We start from the raw sequence: 16465 nt of genomic DNA, 5'->3' as shown, positions 1-16465 counted from the left end.
ATATGTAACATTTCCCAAGGCTCATATGTGGGAGAGGCAGAATCAGGCAGTCTGAGTCTTAACCAAGATGTTTGTCCAAGTGTTGGAAGAGGCAAATTCCACATCTACCAATATTGAGCATAAAAAGGCCTAAAAATCAGGAGTGATGGCATAGCTTTGTTAAAAAAGAAAGAAAAGACCTATATGGTAATTGCTTGGGATGGACCCTGTTAACCATGTCACACATATGAACTGATGTAGGTATCATTATTAAGCCCATTTTACAGATGAGGAAGTTGAGACACAGAGAAGTAAAATAACCTGATTGGCATTGCACAGGTAGGGCTCACCAGGCCTCTATTCTATCCTTCCTCACAGGTAAGTACAAGCAGATAGAGCAGGTGACATCCTGTGAACTTTACCTTTATTAATTCACTTTCAAATAAAAAAATTCCAGATTTCGTAAGGAGAGGTTTTATTTCCTCCTAAATTATTTTGCCACCAGCCACTCCTGGCCATCCCTCCATCAGTGTTTCCCTTACCATATTTGGCTCCACTCCAAATTCTCCCTCATCTCCCCTTTTTTACACAGAAAAATTTGTTTTGGCTTCTCTGCCTGTTTCCCACTTAGCAAATTAAGAAAATTCCTCAAGACCCACTCTTGAGAACATAGACCATCACAAATGTTAAAATTATTAAATAATTTCTCCTGCCCCCTTGGCTGGAACTAATTTGTCTTGCCTTGATACCTTGCAGGTAGCGATTCTGGATTTGGCCATGCTTTGTCCAAGTATCTGGACCAGCTGGGCTTCACTGTGTTTGCCGGAGTTCTGGATGAAAATGGATCAGGAGCGGAGCAATTGCGAAGATCCTGCTCCAAGCACCTCTGCGTGCTCCAGCTGGATGTCACCAACTCACAGCAGATAAAAGATGCCTATGGCACAGTGGTGCAGAAGGTGCAGAACAGAGGTACTGCCCTCAGCCACCCCTGCCCTGCGTTGCCCTCCACCTCCTTGCAAAGGCCCAACACTGGTTTCAGCCTCTAATTACTGCTGCCCTTTAGTCCATTCCAGCTGCTGACTGCATCTGAAGATACCTATACAGAGCACCTACCACGTGCTGGGGCCTCTCGTAGACATGAGGACATTAGGAACAAGTCAGGCATGGTCTGTCTTCACAGAACTCACAGAATTCATTACCCTGTTTGCTCCAACACCTGCTCAGTCACTCTCCCATTAATCACCGCCTCCCACCCTCTCCTCATTTGTCTTCTCCCACCAATATTGATATGCTTAGACTTAAAAAAATCTTTGTAATTACTGTCCTTCCCCAGTCACTGCCCTTTCTCTTTCCATTCCTTCATGGCAAGCTCTTTGAAAGCTTGCTGTCCTGTTTTTGACTTCTTCACCTTCAATCCAACATTGGCTCTCTGGCCAAGCTAATCAGTATTATCCTAAACACCAAGCTCTTAACTTCACTGCACTGTTTAAATGTGGCAGTCACCCCCTCCTGCCTTGGCTTTGGAGTCACCAGCCCTGGTTGCCATTCTAGTTTGCTGACGATTCCTTCTGCTTCCCCTGTCTGAACTTCTTTCTTCCCCTAACCCCCCATCAAAGTGTAAATGTTACCGAGGGCTCCATCCTCAAACTTCCCACTCCACATTTTTGGGGCTATATTGTTCTTTCCCTATACCAGGTATTCACACCTGGGTAGTATTTGAAAATATCCACGTTGGGCCGAGGATGCTACAGATGTTGAGGGGCCCAATGCAAAATTACAGGGGGGCCCCTATAGTTTAAAAAACGATTAAGATTTTAAGAGGGTGCCAGCAGAGAACTCAACCAAGCATGATGCCCTTCTGATGCACGGATCCTGTGTGACTGTGCAGGTCTCACACTCCTGATACCTACCTGGCCTGGGAACCCCTCCCCCAACCAATCACGTTGGTATCTGCCTACAATAACTCAGCTAATCCTTCAACAGTGGGGCTGGTAATGTTGCTATCCTTGTGCTGGAAATGTTAGCACTAAAGAAGATCCTATGTGGGCATCCTAAGTATCAGTATATTTTAAAGCTCCCCAGGGAATGCTAATGTTCAGCCAGAGTAAAGAAACACTGAGATTTAAGCAACTGTGGTTTAAGTAACTTCCAAATCTGCATTATCAACCTAGCCCTCTTCTCATTGTCCGGAACTACACGTATATAAAATTGTCTATTATATATCTCAACTCAATTAGCCAGAAACTGACCTCTGCTGTGAAGTCTGCACATCAGTTCACCTTTTTGCACCTCATGGCTCAGGGGCTGGCACTGCCACATTCAAGCCAGCAACCTGGGGGTCACTTAGACCTGCAGCTAACCTTGATCCCTGCATCCTATTCATCCGGAGTCCTGTCCATTCTACCTCCTAGATCTTTATCACCCCGGCCCCTTTCTATCATCTCCCACCTGGGCTCCCACAATGACCTCCTTCCCCAGTACTTTCCAAACAGAGAGTAATCTCTATAAAGTGCACATCTTACAAGGTCACCCATCCCCTAAAAACCTCTTGGCATAGAGTGCCTTCACGTCTTAGGTTCCTCCCATGAGCCAGATCTGATAGGTGTTTTGCTTCATCTTATTAAATTGTTCAGTGGTTTTCTACCCACCACCAAATAAATTCTAAACACCTTAAGAAGGGCTTGAAGGCCCTTCAGGGTAGTGTCCCCCAGCCAAACTCTTAATCTGCAGTGCTGGCTGGTCCACTCAGTCAATTCTGAATGGTTTCCAGAATAGAGTGTGCTGGTTTGTACCTATGCGTATCCTGCTTCCTCTTGCCAAAGTTTCCTTCCTGCCTCCATTTCCTTTCTCTAAGACTCTTCCTTCATCCAACCGCAGACTCACTCCCACAGAAGGCCTGGCTCAAACACAACATCGCTCCCGTGCCCTTCCTGGTAATCCAGGCCACATCATCCACTTCACTCTTCTGGACACTCGTGCCTTGCACACCCCTGTATCACTGCACTAAATACAGTGATCCCTCCCCTATAGCAGAATTAAGTTCCAGAGACCCCACGATAGGTGAAAATCATCAAAGTAGCAGCGTTATATTTATTTTATTATTTATATATGTTTTAGGGCTTTATAAACCCTCCCCACACTCCTATAAACCTTTCCTACTCTCTTATTAAGCTTCCCCACACTCATAAACACTTTCTACACTCTTAAACCAACATAATTTTAACAACATATAAAATTCTATATGGGTACTCACCAGTGAAATATACAGTTGTCCCTCGCTATATCGTGGTTCACTTATTGCGGCTTCATTGTATCATGGTCTTGCTCAAGACACCTGGGATGACTGTATCTGTCCATCCACCACTCCTCACCACTAGGTTGCTAGAGAACCAGAATCCTGTTTCCAGCAGCATTCTGTCAGACACATGTGAGACAACCCACTTCAAAACTGCTAAAGCATACTGGGAATATGTGGGCTTATGTGATTATTGATAAGACCAGCTGGCTTCAGGAATGTCTGAATCCAGGCAATGGATTCAGGACCCAGTCTCTGTTTCCTCTGTTGGTCTTATTACAGGGCGCTCCATGGAAGCCTCAAACTCTTTCTGCTTATATTCTCTTGACTGCAAAAAGAGAGTAATGTTATCTGACTCATTTGATAGTTAAAGGCATAGTTATTATATAGAGAACACTTAGGAGAGTCCTGGCATGAGGCAAGTATTCAGTTAGGGCTCATATTTCTCATTCATTCAACAATAAGCAAAGTCCCTGGCAATATAGTGAGTGTTCAATAAACATACAAGAAATGAGAAGACAAGAGAAAAAATAGGTTGTTAGTTATCAGGAATCAATTTTCAGCAAGTTTAGCCATGTGCAATTATTTTCTAGGAAGGTTGTTTTCCTGGCCTGGTCTTTTGCTCTCTTACCAGTTTTCTCTTAGAAGTTTGATTTCATGTGTTGTATTCAAGGAGATATTCAATACAGATTCCTCTAGTGAGGCCCAGGGGGGCAGTACTGACTATACTGAACTATAAAGCAGGGGGAATACCATGCCAGTGTCCAGGGATGAAGGAATGTGGAAAGTATCCCTTTTCTTCTTATTTCTTTGAACCACTAAAAAATGTAAAAATATCAGCTCACAGGCAGTACAAAAACAGGTGGCAGAGCCATATGATAGTTTTTCAATGACAAAGTTAGAGGTAGAGAACAGATTAATAATTGCCAGGCATCAGGGGTGAGAGCTGGTAGCATGAGAAAGTCTGGTGGTGACAGAACAATTTTGTATCTTGTTGTGGTGATTTTTTTGCACAAATCTACACACAAAGAATTGCAGAGTTACACACACATTTGCATGTATAGCTAGTAAAATCTGAATAAACTCTGTGGATTATATCAATGCCAACTTCCTAGTTTTGCTATTTTACTATAGTTATACAAGATGTTAGTAATGGGGAAGGCTTGCCCTGGCTGGTGTGGCTCAGTGGGTTGAGCGCTGTCCTGTGAACCACACAGTTGCTAGCTGGATTCCTGTTCTGGGCACATGCCTGGGTTACAGGCCAGGTCCCCAGTTGGGGGCTTGTGAAAGGCAACTGATTGACATCTCTCACACATTGTTGTTTCTCTCCCTCTCTTTCTCCTTCTCTTCCCTTTTCTTAAACAAAATTTTTAAAAAATTGATTCTTGACAAAAGGTGAATCACCTTTTCTGGTATGAGCCAGAAAAGGGACCCAGCACTCTGGAGACCCAGAGTGGGTACCCAGCTGGGTACTTGGGACCCAGCACTCTGGAGAGCAATCCTTTTCTGAGACAGAATTATCAGTACACCTTTTACCTGGTCTTCTCAAGGTCTCTTTCAACTTCAGCTGTCAAGTCAAAAAGATGTGGAGCAGTGAAAAAAGGGGAGTTAAAAATCACCAAGAAGGATGTTTGCTAAAGAACCTTCTGGGACCTGTAGATAAACCAGAAAACCTCTGCTCCTGGAAGAGGGCCAGAGACTGTGCAATGTTACTACACAACATGCCAATAATTTGTGTTAACATATTACTAATTACTAACTAACATTAACTATTTTAAAGCCCTATAGGTACAATGAGCTTATTGGCTAGTTTAGAATTCTAGAATAAGAGTTGGCAAACTATGGCCCTACCTCATTCTTTTCTCTTTTTTTTTGACTCATGCCATTCCTTTATTCATAAATGACTAAATGACATTAACCTTTTCTTCATTATATAACCTAAAAGACTTTAGCAATTGTGTGCCCAGTGAATCTCAGACACCCTTGGCCTCCTGGCTTCTGCCCATGACTTGCAAATCTTTGTCATGGAAGTCGTGGCTGACCTTAAGCAAATCATCACCCTTTGCTGCTTCACTTCCGTCTTGTACAAGGAGCCAGAGAACTCTGAGGAACCTTCACTCTGCCTTCTTAGAGTTCTAGGCCCCCATTTTTAAAAGATTTTATTTATTTACCTTTAGAGGGGAAGGGAAGGAGAGAGCGAGAGAAATATCAATGTATGGTTGCCTCTTGTGCATCCCCTGCTGGGAACAGGCCCGCAACCCAGGCATGTGCCCTGACTGGGAATCGAACCTCGATCCTTTGGTTTGCAGGCTCATGCTCAATCCACTGAGCTACACTAGCCAGGGCTAAGCTCCCACTTTTAATCTGTGTTTCCATTTAAGTGACTGATTTGTAAATAATGTAGAAAGAGGGTGAAGGGACTGGTTCTGACCCTGTCCTACCCTCCTTTCCAGAAGTGCCATGACATCAACTGCTTCCTCTACTTGCCTACTTCCCCAGTTGGGTACTGCATTCTGCCTTCCTTTGGTGCCTCTGATTATGATTATTTCTCTCCCCACATCCAACTGTAGCAATCACTTCCTCGTGTGATAAACCTGCAATGAGCACTTCTACAAACGTGGCATGGGAAGGACTTGGATTCTGACCTTTAGAAGGGGGAAAGGATAGTGAGCAAAGGCTGGAAGGCAAGCTACAAGGTTCAGAGGCAAAGGAGGCTGCACGGCATAAAGAGTTTTGGGGGAAAAAAGCAGGAGGGCCTCAGAAAAGAATTAAGACAAGCTCACAGAAATGACCCCTGGACAGCTTTCCATGAAAAGGTTCCAGAAAGGCTGTTTGGTTTTGCTCTACCTCAGCTTCAGTTTCTTACCTCTGGCAAATTGGAAGACTTGAAAAACCAGATTGCAAAACAACTCTCACTCTTTGCCTTTAAGAAACAAGGCTCTAGACTGTCTTGCATGGAAATACTTTCTTTTTAATAAAATTTTTTTTAAATTTAATTCTTATTCAAGTATAGTTTTCTCTTTTCTTTTTTTAAACATTTTGAAATAATTGTAGATTCATAGGAAGTGGCAAAAATGTACAAGGAAATACTAAACACCTTTTGCCAAGAATCAATTTTTAAAAAATTTTGTTTAAGAAAAGGGAAGAGAAGGAGAAAGAGAGGGAGAGAAACAACAATGTGTGAGAGATGTCAATCAGTTGCCTTTCACAAGCCCCCAACTGGGGACCTGGCCTGTAACCCAGGCATGTGCCCAGAACAGGAATCCAGCTAGCAACTGTGTGGTTCACAGGACAGCGCTCAACCCACTGAGCCACACCAGCCAGGGCAAGCCTTCCCCATTACTAACATCTTGTATAACTATAGTAAAATAGCAAAACTAGGAAGTTGGCATTGATATAATCCACAGAGTTTATTCAGATTTTACTAGCTATACATGCAAATGTGTGTGTAACTCTGCAATTCTTTGTGTGTAGATTTGTGCAAAAAAATCACCACAACAAGATACAAAATTGTTCTGTCACCACCAGACTTTCTCATGCTACCAGCTCTCACCCCTGATGCCTGGCAATTATTAATCTGTTCTCTACCTCTAACTTTGTCATTGAAAAACTATTATATGGCTCTGCCACCTGTTTTTGTACTGCCTGTGAGCTAAGGATATTTTTATATTTTTAGTGGTTCAAATAAATAAGAAGAAAAAATTTTGATACATAGTTTATATGAAATCTGAATGTCAGTGTTTATACATCAAGTTTTATTGGCACCCAGCTACACCCATTCACTTACGTATCGTCTGGCTGCTCTCACAGGATAATGGTAGAGTTGAGAAAGTAGGACTTCGAACACCAAAACATTTACTATCTGGCCTTTCATAGAAAAAGTTTGCTGACCTCTGTTCTACGCCATTCTGAAGCTGCCATCTGCATGTTGACAGGTTAAAGGTGTGCATCAGACTGAGCGACTTCAAACCCTCACTGAGTGAGAGGATGTTAGTGGAGGCATCCTCTTCACCCCTCATCATCCTCATACGAACTCTCATTACGGAACAAACTGTGGTAGGGGGGTGCTGAATGATATAAAAGACCCTCCCTTTTTCTCCAGGGGTTCCTCCCCTATACTAGGTTCACTTTGTCCCACACCAGAGGAAAGATGCCTCTCAATGCCAGAGAAAGGTGAAAAGGAAAGGAATTCTTGTTCATTTAAAAGTTGTACAGACTAAATTCTTTAGACCACCCACAAACTCACACAGTCCCTCCTTCTCCCTCTGCCCAGGCTGAGGCACCATATCCCAGGAAAGATGTAGAAGTCCTGAGGTTCCTGGCACCCTGACTGCGGCAAAAAGAGAGCACTTCCAAAGCTGCCTGGTCCTGACTCTCGCCCAAACCGCGTGCTCTCCGAAAGACACCAAATTGCTGCCGTGCCAATCTTCCTCTGCAGCCTTGTTTCCGGCTCCTTCCACAACTGGCCCCAGCTGCCAGCATTCTAGGCAGGTGTGGCCCTGTGGTGTGGACCCAATCATCTCCAAGCTCTTCTGGACCCCATTACAAATCCCTATTTGGGGCCCCTCTCTGGGCTGCACCGTCACACTCTTACTACATGTCAGGCACCCTCTTTCTGGTTGCCTGACATTATTGTGTGTAATTTACACACAATATTATTGTGTGTAAATGTCACCAACTCAGGTGTGCAAGATGTGTACCCTGTTTTCTGTAACTCAATTTCTGTTTTGAGCCATCTTTCTGCCATGTGGCAAAACCCATTTCTCTTATTTTGAGCTTCATCTCATTTCCCTGGGGGTAGCATCTACATACCTGGGGATGGGATATTTCTTCTTGCATGGCCAGTGCTTCATACTGGCCCCTGTGGAGATGTCCATGCTCCGTCCAGCCTGCACATACCTGTCTCGTAGATGCTATCAGAAGGCACTGTTAAGGGTGGTGCCCCCTGCCATTTCTGTGCTCTGCCAGCGTGGAGGCTCATTCCTCTTCTGCACATAGCACAGGTTCCCGCACTTGAGCATGCAGCAGGGGTCACCTGCAGGGCAGGTTGTATCAGGTGCTGGGCTTCAACAATTCCTGATCCCCAGTTTCTGATCCAGCAGGCCGGAGGTGGGGTTCTGGATTGATATTTCTAACAAGGTCCAATGGATGAGGAAGCTGCTGGTTCTGGCCAACACCTTAAGAACCACTGTTCTAAATCATACTGAGGCTTGGGGAACTCAGAGCATCTGCTACAGGTCTGTCCAGCTAAACACACCCTGAGTCCTGTCACCTCTGTCCTTTCAGATAAAGAGGTCCCATGTCACTGGCCTCTGCTTCAGATCCCTCAACCCCCCAAATATCTAGAGGTTATTTTTCTGTTTACATCTTTCCTACTATTTATGGCAGTTGTTCCCAAGCCTGTGTATTGGAATCACCTGGAAAATTTTGACGACTACTAATGTCAAGGTCTCCTCCCTCCCCCATCTCAGATCCCTGATCTAATTGGTGGGGATGTAGCCTTGGCATTGAGGCATTAGAAAGCTTCCCCAGGTGAGCCTAATATGCAGACAAAGTTGAAAACTACTACCTGTGGACAGTTGTTCTCCAAGTGTGGCCCAGGCCAGCATCAGCATCACCTGGGAACTTGTTAGTTATGCAGATTCTCAGGCCCCGGCCCAGAGATCCCAAATCAGTCTCTGGAAGGGGGCCCATCCATGTGTGATTGAATAAGCCTTCGTAGTGATTCTGATCAAGGGGGTCAGGCTGGTTGGGGAAAGAATAAGGCTCTGCAATCTTCTTAGCTATGGGCACGTGTGCTCTAGTTTTCCTATTTCCTGGGACTGAAAAATAATCTTGTCCAAGGGAAAGGGAAGACAGGCTCTTCTGTCATCCTGCATTGTCCTAAAGATATGCTGTTTCCACACACTCCTTGGGGGCAGAAGAATGATGTAGACTCTTATCTAGCTGCATGGATATAGTAGGAAAGTGCTTTGAAGCAAAAAAATATATATATATTGCTTGATATTTCACAAATTATTCCCCACATAACCTCTCTTGGTAGGTGGTTGTAGGTATTCTTGGAGACTGAGGTTCAAGAGTTTAAGTTATCTGCCTAGATTCTAAATGTGAGGAGTACTTTGACTCCAGAACTTGAAGTGTTATAAACTATCCTGCTCTCTCATCTGGCCCAACCTCAAAGCTGTTCCTTTCTGTTCTCAGGACTGTGGGCTGTGATCAACAATGCTGGAATCCTTGGCTTACCTGCTGATGGGGAGCTCATTTCCATGAGCCACTACAAGCAATGTATGGCCGTGAACTTCTTTGGGGCTGTGGAAGTCACAAAAGCATTTTTGCCTCTTCTTAGGAAATCCAAGGGGAGGCTGGTGAACATCAGCAGCATGGGGGGTGAGTTGGCCTTTCCCCTCAAGGTTATGCAGTGCCCATCATGGAGGACATGGCTGCCCGAATTCTTTGTGAGCTTGGCAAGAAAGCAGGACATGCTCAAGCAGGACTGGGTTAAGATTAGTCGAATTGTATGTTTACTGTTGATCTTAGCACAATGAAACCTTTCTCTCCTTTCAAATCTTTTCATGTACAAACTCTAACATACCTTCTAACCTATCTATTACTGGGGATTTCAGGTTGTTGCCTACTTTTGCAACGTGACTGCCAATGCACAAACTTCCTAGATCTGGACAGAAAATCCTGCATACAGTTAACGTCAGCATTACAGGTAGCCTCTTTTCAAACTTCTCTAACCTCAGCAACCTTTTTGCTCCCTGTGAGGCGAGTTGGCAAATGTCTTCATCCTTTTGGGACTGTTGGAGCCCCATGTTTCTGGGCTCTGCTAGTGTTGGCCGCCTGCTAGTGTTTTTCATACAATCCTCTGCATCATTTTGCAATAGTGACAATTGGGTGAGAGTGAGACATTTGATGACTTATTTCTCTCCGTGTCAAGGAAGAGATAGTCAACAACTTGAGCCGACCTCTCTTTCATAACAATGCCCAGGTATGTGACATCACAGGTGTACAGTAACAGATGTTATCTAAGAGTGCTTAGAAGGCCTGGGACAGAGTGTGACTCAATATGAATAGCTAATGCTGGGTATGAACGCCAGTTCCCACAGGTTTTTTGTTTTGTTTTGGTTTGTTTTTTTTTTTGTGGTAGGGAGAGGCCAAGGGGATGGAAGGTAGGGAGGAAGGGTAGAGGCACCAACAACCCAGGTGTATCATTTTACTCTTGCTACTATGAAAAATAACCTCACATTTAGAGACTAAATGATACAAATTCATCTTACAGTTCTAAAGGTGAGAAGTCTCATTGGGCTAGGATCAAGGTGTTAGCAGGGCTGCATTCCTTCCAGAATCCCTAAGGGAGGATCAGGTCCCCTGATTTTTCCAGCTTCTAGAAGCCACCTGCATTCCTTGGCACATGGCCTTTTCCTCTATCTTCCAATTTCTCCTTGACTCTGACACTCTTGCCTTTCTCTTATAAGGATTGGGGTAGGAGAGAAACATTGCTTCTTTACATTGTGAATACATCCTTCTCTCCCATATTTCCCATCCCTAAAGAAAGGAACAAGAAACAGAAAGAGTGAAAGAGACATCAAGTAGAATTGGGTTTCAAAAAGGAGAAGAACCCTGGCAGGGTGGCTTAGTTGGTTTGAGTGTTGTCCTTTGCACCAAAAGGTTGTGGGTTCAATTCCCAGTCGGGGCACATAACTAGGTTGTGGGTTCCATTCTTGGTTGGGGACGTATAGGAGGCTGATTGATGTTTCTCTCTATTTCTCCCCCTTCCTCTCTCTCTCTCAAACCAATAAGCATCCTCAGGTGAGGATATAAAAAAAGTTTAGGAAGCCAGCCAAACATAGTGGAGATAAACTGCCACGTTATGATCCTGTCTTTACCACTAATGACAGAGTGACCTAGAACAAAGTCCTGATGCCCCGAGTGGCAGCTTCCTCAATTTCACCATGAGGATAATAATTGCTTCTTAGCATTATGGTGAGATAAGATGAAATGACATATGTTTAAGCATTGGCCACACCCAAGGTACAGTGAGTTAGAGACCCGAAAGCCATCCTCCATGACATCCGGGGAAGAGGGTGGCTGTATGTGCCTCTATGGCTTTTAGTCCTGCCAACTGCTGGCATCCCCACCCCTGATGGTGACAATGAATTACCGTGCAGCTTGCTGCTTGCTCCTTGTCACACACCAGCCCTGCCAAATTACTACTTTTAGAGTTGACCATACTTTCTCTGGTATGGTAATATCAGAGATATTACCATATCTCTGATATGGTATTATCAGAGATATTTAAGATATTAAATATTAAATATTATAAGATATTTAATATTATAAGAGATATTAAATATTATAAGATATTTCTCTTATCTCCTGTAATCATGTTTATTGCCCTTACCACAGTAATGCAATAATAGCTCTTTAGCCCAAATCCTGGTGAGGAAAGCACTTAGATAAATATTTAACCAAGGAAGGGGGGAATTTGGAGGTACTTCTTAGACTGATTGCACAAAGGGCACTTGAAAAATCTTCTTGTTTGAGAGGTCTAAAAGCTTTTTCTTGCCAGTTGGCCTCTTAAAAATTTGCTGAGTAAAACCTGTGTATGCAGAGTTGCAAGCTTGACTTGAATGACAATGGTTGAAAACAAACCTTATGAAACAACTCAGGCCTTAGGGCTTTTGAGCTGGTTGTGGTTTGAATCCTGTTCTATTACCCGCTGGGTAATCCGGGGCAGGTTATCTCACTTGTCTATGTGTCCATGATAATGACAGGGTGACCCAGTACCTGAGTCTAGGGCAAATGTTTCACAACCTCAGCCTTATTGATATTTGGGGAAGGCTAATGTTTTTGTTGGGGGGGGTGGTGGTTGTCCAATGCATTGTAGTATGTTTAGCCACATCTGTGTTCTTAACCCCCTAAATGTAAGCAGCACCCACCTCTGTGGCTGATAAATCTTCAGGCATTGCCACATGGGGGTGGTCTTCAGGCAAAATCGCATTGAGCTGAGAACCTCTGACCTTGGCCGTAGATATAAATGCATTGCTGGTTCTGAGTGGTTAGCATGGTTACTGGTTAAAATGCATGAAAATTACTTTACACTAAAGTAATTGGCCTTGGAGATTGTTACAAATGTATAAATTATCAGTATCTGGAAGAGTTCATGGTTCCAGTTTTGAGCCTGGTGTTACTTAGTCTAGAAAAGTTGATTTCGGATCATTCCTGGATTTTTTCTTGCTGAGTTGGCTGCCTTAAGGAAATCAATCATCTGGCAAATCATTCAGCTAGTCCCTCAGCTGCTCCGTGACATGAGAGGAAACCAAAGCTGAGTTACTTCCCTGAAACTCGCACAATAGCCAGGGCTAGTGTAGGGCAAGTGAAAGAGAGTAGAACGAGATTGGGTAAACTTTTCTGTGCTAANTTCATGGTTCCAGTTTTGAGCCTGGTGTTACTTAGTCTAGAAAAGTTGATTTCGGATCATTCCTGGATTTTTTCTTGCTGAGTTGGCTGCCTTAAGGAAATCAATCATCTGGCAAATCATTCAGGTAGTCCCTCAGCTGCTCCGTGACATGAGAGGAAACCAAAGCTGAGTTACTTCCCTGAAACTCGCACAATAACCAGGGCTAGTGTAGGGCAAGTGAAAGAGAGTAGAACGAGATTGGGTAAACTTTTCTGTGCTAAATTATATTAGATGCTTGCACACCTAAAGTAATTTAATCCCGGGTCAGCAGAATGCAGGTATTAATACCTTTTCTATATCAAGCATACTCTGGCCTAGAATTATCCAGCTGGCAAGTGCCCCTCTCCTCTCCTCTGAGGTTGGGTGGGACTGAAAGTTCCAACCCCATAGTCACACGGTTGGCTCCCTGGACAGCCAGCCCCCATCCTCAGGTGAGTTCCAAGTCACCTCACCAACATTACTAAAGACAAGTTCCTTGTTCTCATCACTTAGAAATTCCAAGGATTGTAGGAGCTCAGTGCCAGAGACGTTAAAACCAAATATATATTTATTATAAATCAAAATATCACACAATACCTATACAACCTCAGGTTGGAAAGTTGCAGTATTTCTGCCCCCTGCTGAATTAAGAGGGTATTCACTCGGAGAGCCCTATCCTTCCCATAATTTCTATCTAATCATATGTTAGCTTTAGATTAGGAAAAAGAGAAATCTCTGGGTAGTGTTGATCATTATGGCTACCAGTTTTCTGAGGCCTTGTGCTACCTCCAAGGACAAGAACATTTGGCTGGTTGAACCTCAGAAAATGTTACTTCTTACATTCTCACCAAGAGAGTCAGGCAAAGACCAGGTCTGGCCCCACTGCAGGGTTGGGGAGGGTTTGGGTGAGTAGAGTGTTTCCACAATTCTTCTGCAAGCTCCAAAATTGTAACTTCAAGTCTCCCTCAGTTTTAGCCATGGCCAATGGCATACCATAACATCAAAGGAAAGGCAGTGACCGCCAGCGCGATCAATGTGAATTCTGACTATACTCACTTGCCAGGAAATAAAGTCATTGAGTAGTTTCCCAGACCAAAAAAAAAAAAAAAAAAAAAAGGAAAGAAAAAAAGAAGAAAAGCTGGATGGGAGATTGTGGTACCTTCTGGAAGGAGGGTGCAGCAGAAGGGGGAAATGTTGCATTCACTGTGGCTACCCTAAGTAAGGATAGATGGTCTGTAGTGAGGAAGGGTGGGAAGGGTCCAGAGATCCATATGTGGTTGGTTAGAACATGTCTGATTACTGACTGGGTATTCTGTTAGGTCACCCACTAATAGGTGAGCCCAAGTTCTGAGTCGCTGGCTATTTAAAATCTATTTGGGGGAAACCTAGCATTCAATTTTGATATCTTCCTTAGCAAGTACTGCTCTAATAGTACAAAGTTTTACTTTTATGTCAGCCACATTGGTGCGATGGATGCATGAGGGCTGGAGTGAGAGAAGGGGCATATCATCACTTCAGATTGGGTTGCAGATGTTTCTAAAGCTGTAGCTTGCCTTCGGGCCTTATCTCATCTTTTAAAATGTCAAATAAGCCAGGCCTTGTTATTTTTGGCTTCCTATCCCAACGTTCAAAAAAATGCATTTTTTTGTTTTATTTACCAAAACTTAGGATACCCTATGACTTTTGTGCATCCAGATACCTATATGGGAGCTAGATAATTCACCCTCCTTAAGCATATCTTAAAGGAAGTATTTTTTAAACTTTTTATTTGGAAGTAATTATAGATTCACAGGGAGTTGCAAGAAAAATGTATGTGAAAATTCTGTTTACTCTTAACCCAGCTTCCCCTAATGATAACATCTTGCATAACTATCATACAACATCAAAACTATGTGACTGACATTGGTACAACGCATAGACTGGTATTCAGGTTTTACCAGTTATATCTGCATTCATTATGCATGCTTTTATAGATCTGTGCAATCTTAGCACATGTGTAGCCTCCTGTAACTACTAACGCAATCAGTATACAAAACTGTTAAATCACTGCAGGAATCCCTGAGATACCCCTTTATAGCCACAGCCATCCCCCACCTCCACTGCCTTCCCAACTCCTGGCAGCGATGAATCTATCTTCTACCTCTGTAATTTTATTTCAAGAATGTTAAATACATGGAGTCATATAGTATGTGACCTTTGGAGACTGGCTTTCACTGAACATAACCTGAAAAGAATATATACACATATATTCTTTTGGAAAGAATATATTTTGACCAAAGCTTATACAACTTATAAACAAACCTGCTGCATCTGTAAGTCTTAGGTCAAGGACAAAACAGCATTGCCAGGTGGCTATCCAACTCCTGAGATTGTGTGAACCTTCTATAACCAAAACTGAGAATTCTTTTGTTTGTTTTTCAGATCCCAATCTGTGTTAGCATTTACATGTCCAGAAGACAGAAATAATGAAAAAATTTCAGGTGTTCTCTAGAAATGCTAAACAACCCTGTCTGCACATTAGAATAATCAGGGAGAGCTTTAAAAACCCCCAGTGCCTGTGATATACCCCAAACCAATGAAATCATATTGGGGAGAAGAGAGGAATTGGTTTTTTTATAAAGCTTCCCAGGAAATTCCATTACACTACCCAGTTGCTCTAAACAATTGCTCTAAACAATGAGAGGTTCTCAAACTTGTGAGGGAGAAGTGGTAATCAGATTCACCTGGAGAATTGGAAACACTACAAAAAGTCAGCCTCTCCCTTCTGGAGAGGACCCTGGGCCTCAGAGCGCTTCATTCGCTCTCTCGGTGATTCTGATACTCACCAAATCTGAGAACCACACAGCCAGAAGACCCTTCTTACAGTTTCTATAAATACTGATGCCCTGACTCCACTGTCAGTTTTTATTTCATTGGTCTAAGGTAGGACTTCGGCACTGGCATTTTTAAAAATGTTCTCAAGACTTCCGCCAAGATGGAGGCATAGGTGGAAACACTGTGCCTTCTCCCACAACCAAGTTTGAATACGACAAAGGTTTGGAGAAAGAAAGACACAGCCAAAGGACAGAAAATTGAATTATACGGAAGTCCGACTACATCTAACCGTTCAACGGGGACGGTAAGAGGGGTGGAGCCAGCAGCGGAGCAGGGTCGGGCAGGACAGGTCCCCTGACCTAGGTGTGCAAGTGGCCCAGACCCAGTCAGGGTGAGGGGCAGATTGACCGCGGTCACACATTCACACACAGTGAGACGGACCACGCAGGCCCCAGGGGGTGAGGGCTGATGGGGGTGGCACACTCGCGTGCAGTGGGACAAAACGCATGGGCCCGGTGACGGCAGCAGCTGCGGCACCGGTGAGGGCCTCGGTGGCAGACAGGACACCATAGTGCCTCTTTGACCCCGCCCCCACATACAGCATCACAACCCAGCAACTGAGTTGCCCTGCTCTCGTGAACACCTAGGGCTCCGATCCTGCTACGTAACAGGCATGAACAGCCCAAAAGATGGCGCAAGAAGAACTCAAAGTCCCAGAGCCAATAACTCTAAGCGACCAAGAAATTGCCTCTCAGAAGCACAATTCAAGACACTGTTTATCAGGATGCTCACAGAATTGGTTGATTATAGCCACAAATTAGAGGAACATATGAAGGCTAAACTAATTGAAATGAAGGGAGATGTCCAGGAATCCAATAGTGATGGAAAGGAAACTGGGACTCAAATCAATGGAATGGACCAGAAGGAAGAACAAA

At 43.8% G+C, this 16465-nt stretch overlaps 1 protein-coding gene across 2 annotated transcripts in view; it reads left to right on the top strand.

Annotated features, from left to right (window-relative positions):
- Positions 1 to 16465, top strand: part of HSD17B2 (hydroxysteroid 17-beta dehydrogenase 2) — a 54364-nt gene that overhangs the window by 29997 nt on the left and 7902 nt on the right. Inside the window, exons 2-3 of one of the 2 annotated variants that reach the window (XM_037040317.1) lie at positions 736 to 948; positions 9476 to 9661. In XM_037040317.1, the coding sequence (XP_036896212.1) occupies positions 736 to 948; positions 9476 to 9661 (399 nt within the window). The remainder of the gene's footprint in view (positions 1 to 735; positions 949 to 9475; positions 9662 to 16465) is intronic. The other variant, XM_037040318.1, reaches the window with a different exon arrangement.

This window comes from Sturnira hondurensis, unplaced genomic scaffold (genome assembly GCF_014824575.4).
Source record: "Sturnira hondurensis isolate 20B ecotype Veracruz unplaced genomic scaffold, ASM1482457v3 Scaffold0002597, whole genome shotgun sequence".
Lineage (NCBI taxonomy): Eukaryota > Metazoa > Chordata > Mammalia > Chiroptera > Phyllostomidae > Sturnira > Sturnira hondurensis.
Note: the sequence above shows the minus strand (reverse complement) of the source record. Positions and strands in the feature narration are given on the sequence as shown.